At 40.3% G+C, this 7,047-nt stretch overlaps 1 protein-coding gene across 1 annotated transcript in view; it reads left to right on the forward strand.

The window, feature by feature from the left end:
* LOC142493035 (ribosomal oxygenase 1-like) overlaps positions 1-6,491 on the forward strand; it is a 42,897-nt gene extending 36,406 nt beyond the window's left edge. The window contains exons 14-15 of the mRNA XM_075596451.1: positions 2,910-2,996; positions 5,420-6,491. Of these exons, the coding sequence (XP_075452566.1) occupies positions 2,910-2,996; positions 5,420-5,494 (162 nt within the window). The 3' untranslated portion in view covers positions 5,495-6,491. The remainder of the gene's footprint in view (positions 1-2,909; positions 2,997-5,419) is intronic.
* The last annotated feature ends 556 nt before the right edge of the window (positions 6,492-7,047 follow it).

Consider the following 7,047-nt stretch of genomic DNA (forward strand, 5'->3'; position numbering starts at 1 on the left):
CATATCAAAATCGTACTTAGTATACATACATCCTATATATACTATACATAAAATATGTATCCTATACATCACTTACAACTGCAAGAAACAAACCATTAATATGAATACAATGATTAAAAAAATATATAAATAATGCTAGTAACTCCACGGGAGATATTAGACCTTATAATGCCAACGGAGACTTCCATTGATTTCATTAGACAGAGAACACAGAGGAAAAAAGTTTTGAATCAGAGGATTGGTTAGCAAATGCCCTTAGAATATCGAAAATGACCTAGCCATCTTTCAGAAATGATGCCAGATCAAATTCTATATTCAGACCTCTTGGGGTCAGGGTTTTAAGGGTATATATCCAGAAGCTTTCGCGTCTGGATATCAGATTCATTTTATCTCCCCCTCTCCAATGTGGTTAAATAGCACATACTGCCCTCATTACTCCATTAACCCCTGAAGAAGGGATGTCAGCAGTCACGAAACGTGCGTAGGGTGGAGTTCTCTTAGACGTGATACTGCGTGCACGTGTGTGGGGAGGAGAAGGGGCGCAATAGCAGTGACGTCATCGGAGGGGGACAAGGCGCTCCGAGTCGCGGCCACGAAGCGGGGATTCACGCTAGGTCCCACCTCCATCTGCATCACCCCGGCATCCTCTCACGCAAGCGGACGGCACGTTGTATCCTGTGCATAGGGACTATCGGCATGTGAGTGTACTGTTGTTTAGTCCTGTAGTATTTTATTACATTTTACGGTATCCTACCATTGGTGCCTTTATTTCTCCTTGCTTTCCGGTGTATCGTGTTGTAAGCGTGTGTCTGAAGAGGGGTCATGTCGCCTGACAATACATATAAGAACAGCCAGCCGGGAAGGAAGTCAAAGATACCATTCAATGCACCTGTTTCTCTATTTTTAAGCAAGTAGCTGGCAACGGTGGGGGAGATAACGATTGACCAGAAGTACTGCGCAATGGTTGTCTTGTCTTGTATAATTGCAGATCTGGTTCCTCCATCTTAAAGGACTTCTAAGTGGAATTGGACTCTGGATCCACTCATCCCTACTACCAAGTTTTTGGGACTTCATTGTGTGTCAGGTTTATATACCCGATAGTGCGCCAAGGACTATTTTGTTTCATTGTTTATTTATTTTCTGTGTTTTATGCTAATGTTGTACATACCTTGTGGATAGGTTTGTTTTTTCAATCCTTAGGCAGCCATTCTCACAGCCTATCACATCAGGTTGTGGGATCCCTTAATATATTGTTGTGTTTTTTCAAGGAGATTCCAACATTTAGAGCACTTATTAATCATTATAGTGTATTGTTTAAGTTAGGTCAATAGGCTGAGCGCTTAGTACTGTATATGCTGAGTTTTAATTTTTTCCTTCACTACACTATTACCTGCTTGCTTACTTACTCCTTTTAAAAACTTTTAAAAATTCATCAGATCATTTAATAGAATGTCAGGATGTTTCGTCCACAGCTAAGAAATCTATAGGAAAGGGGCAGAAAAAGTAGCTTTGTGGCAAGAGCAGAGACTTTAAATGTGTAAACGTATTCTGAATGATCCCAGTGTCTGCTCTGCTTGTGACCTTGGACAAGTCACTGTATTTCCTTGTAAATCAGGCGCTAATATCAGATTGGCAGTCCTCACTGTGCCTGCAACAGTGTTATGTACAGTGCTGTGTACATTATAATTGCTGGAAGAACAATATTTATTTTTTAAACTCCGCATTATTTGCCTTTTGAAATGTCAAAATGGATTAGAAAGGGGGATAGGGTAGCGGCACAAAGAATAATCATAGTACAGTTACATATTATATATATATATATATATATATATATATATATATATATATATATATATGATACATATATATATGTTCCAAAATAGAGCATCATTTATACCGAGATAAGTGGCGAGAGGGCAGTGGTCAGTGGGAGGAGTACAGCTGAATAAGTGGTGTATCAATTCTTTAGGATTATGGAGGACAACTTAATCGCTAAATTGATTGTGATCTGTCAGAAGTAGGACCGCTGACACAGCTGCACCATGGGCTCCCCGTTGCCTGCAATTAATTGTGCGCATCATTAAGAATTTTACCCATATTCATTATTCCCCAAATATATTATTCTTCATGAGGTTTTGTTCGCTGTAAATCAGAAATATTGTCTGTGTGCCCTATATAGATTCGAGCCTATACACATTATATATATATATATATATATATATATATATATATATATATATATATATATAAACACGGCCCGACAAACTGGGCCAAAACCCACTCACCGCCCAACCCACCCACCCCAAAAGTCACAATCTGTACCCCACGACAACCCGTGCCGGGGTCCGGTTGCGGGGTGCTGACGATGTCTCCCGGCCTTCTGCTGCCTTCTGGCCTTTAAAATCATGTTTTTCTCCTGCAGCACTAAAAATGGCCACGCAGCATCATATGACACCGTGCTGCCATGGCAACCGGATGCTGTGATGTCACGCGGCGCCGCGTAACCCGGCGCTGCGGGACCTCAGGCAGCATCCTGTTACCATAGCAATGCGGCGCCATATGACGCCGCTCCATTTTGAATAGTGCTGCAGGGGAAAAACATGATTTTAAAGATGAAGACTGAGAAGACCGGGAGGACACCGCCGCAGGTAAGCAGTCGACAGCGGCCACAATGCAGTCGCCCCGGGCGACCGCATTTGTCGAGCCGTGTGTGTGTGTATATATTATTTATTTCAAATGTTTATTACATGGGGGATTTGTTGAAAGGTTGTTACAGGTTTGAATTTTACTTTTTCCCCATCCCTTTTACTGGTTGAAAGGACAGCAACAAATTTGTAGAGTAAGATTTCCCTGTCTCCAACGTTGGCCTGGGTTCCACAATCTGACTCCTTTTCTCCTCTGTAATGTAGCACGTGGACGCCGTAGAATATCTCATCCATTCCTACCCCAAATATGTGACTGTGGGAAGCCTTCCCTGTGAGACTGTGGATGACAAGGTAAGCAGAGTTTGCTTATCCCTCCCCAGCTTTTCTCGCTGTCTGGGTTATATATGAGACGTTGCGTGAACATATACGCCTGCTGATTTGGGGTGCTTGCCCTACGGACATGTCTGATGGGAATAATTTCACCTGGGGTATAAAAAAAACCAGCTTGCCTTTCCCGGGGCGGATTTCATTGCAAAAGCTCCCTAAACCAGACTTGGTTTCTTGTGATGGACATGTATATAGCTTTGTACAGCCTCAGATGCACCTACATAATAAATCGTTCAAATAAAATGTCAGCATGCCCTAAAGATTTAATTCAATGGAGAAGGGTGATCTGGCACACACTCAATAGTACAATGATAGGTATCACCTGCCGGTGCCCACGGACCAAGGGGGATCGTCCTGCAAGGTCCCCAAGAAGTCACATAGGTAAGAAAGACAGTCCAGGCACTCGGTCTTTGCAAAGACGGAGTGCCTGGACTATCTTCCTTACCTACAGATTTAATTCAACATAATATACAGCTTCATAAAGCTCATAGAATGAATACTTTTATTTGCGAAAGGTAAGATAATAATACAGCTACAATTACTCAACGTAGCTTTTTAGGGCATGAATTCTCCCCATGTTTTACTTTCATGTTCTAATCCTCTTTATGTACAGATTATATATAGTAGTTTATTTTACATTGTAGCATAATATAAGAAGACTGTAATGTTGCACTGCTAACCTGCACATTGCAGTGTAATAAAGGCATCACGGAGTCCTCACCCAGAGAGCACACAGTCTCATTTTTAGTACCCGATGCACAGTTATGTAGCGGTTTTGCTCATGTCACATTAAGCTAGAGACACGACCTGAAAGGACATTCACATCAGTCTTCACTACAGAGATACTTCTTCCACCAAAAGGTGCTGACCTCTTTCTTTGCATCAGAACTTGTAATGGTTTGCAGTTAATAAATTACATGTGCATGGACCATGCGTTGCATCTATCTTCTGGTTCAAATTGTCTAATATTGTTCAGTTTTTCGTGTGGAAATTTTAGAATATTCTCTAATTTATTGATATTTTAACCTAGTGGTGGATTTTGTATAACTTTAACGCATATTTGAAAGTGGGGGAGGAAATGTTTTGTGGTGTACTAGAAATCTGTAGTTGTGATGTGCATGGCTTACTAAAGTTGGAAGAAAATGCTTTGTGCCTAGTGTTACACTGTTTGTAAATGTGGGCCATAATGTCCACAAGTAACAGAAAATGCTGGGTAGTAAATAAGTGGTGCTTTACTACTTAGTTAATAAGTGATATTAACTAGACATTACTAGGCAGCAGGAGGAAACATATCCTTGCTTAAAGAAGCGTATGAGTAGCACTGTGGATAAAACTATACACATGATACATAAAGCTTGGCCCCCTGCAGACGCTCTTACCAGAACTCCCTCCTACTGTCTCTGTACATTCTCCCTACCTAACAATTAGACTGTAAGCTCCTCAGAGCAAGGATCCTCTTCCTAAATGTTACTTTTATGTCTGAAGCACTTATTCCCATGATCTGTTATTTGTAATTATTTGTTATTTATATGCTTGTCACGTGTATTACTACTGTGAAGCGCTATGTACATTAATAGCGCTATATAAATAAAGACATACATACATTTACCAAAAGACACCATGCAGCACAGGAAGACACCACCTGGCACATTCAATTCAGTGTGCTGTATAGTATTGTATTGTATGTCTTTATTTATATAGCGCCATAAATGTACATAGCGCTTCACAGTAGTAATACATATCATATAAATAACAAATAATATAAATAACAGATCATGAGAATAAGTGCTTCAGACATACTGTAAAAGTAACATTAAGGAAGGAGTCCCTGCTCCGAGGAGCTTACAATCTAATTGGTAGGTAGGGAGAACGTATTGAGACAGTAGGAGGGAATACTAGTAAGTGCGTCTGCAGGGGGCCAAGCTTTATGTATCATGTGTTCATGATTATCCAGTGCTACTCAAATGCTTCTTTAAGCAGATGTGTCTTAAGGTGAGTCTTAAAGGTGGATAGAGGGTGCTAGTCGGGTATTGAGGGGAAGGGCATTCCAGAGGTGTGGGGCAGTCAGAGAAAGGTTTAAGGCGAGAGAGAGCTTTAGATACAAAGGGGGTAGAAAGAAGACATCCTTGAGAAGAACGCAAGAGTCGGGATGGTGCATAGCGAGAAATTAGGGCTGAGATGTAAGGAGGGACAGAAGAGTGTAAAGCTTTAAAAGTGCTGTAAGGTGTGTTCCAGCATTGGAAGGTGTGTCGCAGAATAGAACCGCTTGGTACAGATGGCCCCAGGTGCACTGGAGAGCTCATCTTTACACTCATTAATTGGACACTGCATGCATGTCCCAAGTTCTGTGTCTAGTGACCTTTTGCATGTTGTCTTTTACTTTACAGCTTGCTGTGGCCACGTTCCTGTTGGAGAAGGGCCTGCTGATGACCAAGGAAAACTTGGACAAATACTGCTCATGAATAATGTTGACCCAAAAGATCTGGTGAATGTGGAAGGCACAATGGCTAGAAAACTGTTCTCCAGCCTTCTGCAGTTCTACTCTGCACTGTTGCTTTGGCATAAATTGACCCCCTGGGACACTTAATGACGACAGCCTGTAAGCACATAGAGAAAGTAAAGACAAAATATTTATGTGGACTGTTTAGTGTGATTCTCTGGGAAAATTAGTCTGCAGCATGGCAAACGCACCAATATTTAATCATCTTTTCTGGCCTTGCTTCCGGCTTTTGTACACTGAAAATAAGTGTATATGGTAACAAATGATTCTGGGACGGGACATTGAAAGCACAGACAAACTAGCAGGACCCTGTTGAATAAGTACAGTGACTTTTTGAACACCTGTAACGAAGACATGTTAACCATTTCAAATACATCACTGCTTTGTAATGTATTTAATTTGCTGTTGCATGATTTCTGCAGATGCCAGAGGACAATTATCTATGCAATTCAACAGGTTGAGTATATGAAGGAAAAGGTAATTGCATGGCTGGAGTATGTTTAAAAGGAGCCGTGTCCAAAACACGTGATCAAAGAGCAATTACTTTCTCATAATTACTTATACCAGGCTCCTAATGCTCTTGTAAATGAGCAATTCAAGCAATGTCCTACATGTGTTTTTGTTTTTTAAATAAATCCGTTTTGTAGTATTAGTACTGGCTACCTTTTTATTTTTACATTCTAAAATTCAACTCCTAATGAGTTGTAATATACTGAGCATCCTTTGATTTGTATAGCAGGTTTATGCCCACCTCCCCAGCAGTGCAAGATCTTTGTAACACTTTCCTATTTGTGATAATTTGTTGCCAATATTCCCAGCAGTGTGAGCTGCAAACTGTAACAATAGATAATGCTACCTTAGTAATATAAGGATACGTTGTAGCTGCTGAGTTACACTGACTGAAGGATTGATTTGAAACTGAAAGGTGGCCATTGTGTGAACCCTGGGAAGTAGGATTTTGCTGATCGAGCACGGGATCAGCAGCTTAGGTAATTAGTTTTCAAGCAAGGTAATCAAATGCTGCATATATTAAGATTAAAATATTTACATTTTTTTTTTTTAACTGTTTTTGGATTGCATCTTTAACACAACTAATTTTAACCACTCCACCTCAACATATGCAAAAGGGGTTATTATGGTATGATTTTTTTATTGAAAATGAAGCTGCGTATTTATCATAAGGTTTAAGTAACAGACAGGAAGTAATTATGCAACGTAAGCTTGCTCCGTTTTGTTCCAAAATATTAACAGTAGGTACAAATCCTGATGACATTTCAGGGACCCATCCCCTTCAGATATATGCACATTGTACCTGCTCTTAATATGGAATACATTGGAGCAAGCTTATACTATATAATGACATTGAGCACCGCCTCCTTTCTCTGAACTTTTCTACATACAATTATTTTAAAGTCCAATCTGATATTTTTACAAGATTTGGGTGTACATGAGTCAATATTGCTGTAAACCCAAACCTTGCAAAAATACCACATTGGGTAACTGCAGGGGGAAAAA

Source organism: Ascaphus truei, chromosome 4 (assembly GCF_040206685.1).
Source record: "Ascaphus truei isolate aAscTru1 chromosome 4, aAscTru1.hap1, whole genome shotgun sequence".
NCBI lineage: Eukaryota > Metazoa > Chordata > Amphibia > Anura > Ascaphidae > Ascaphus > Ascaphus truei.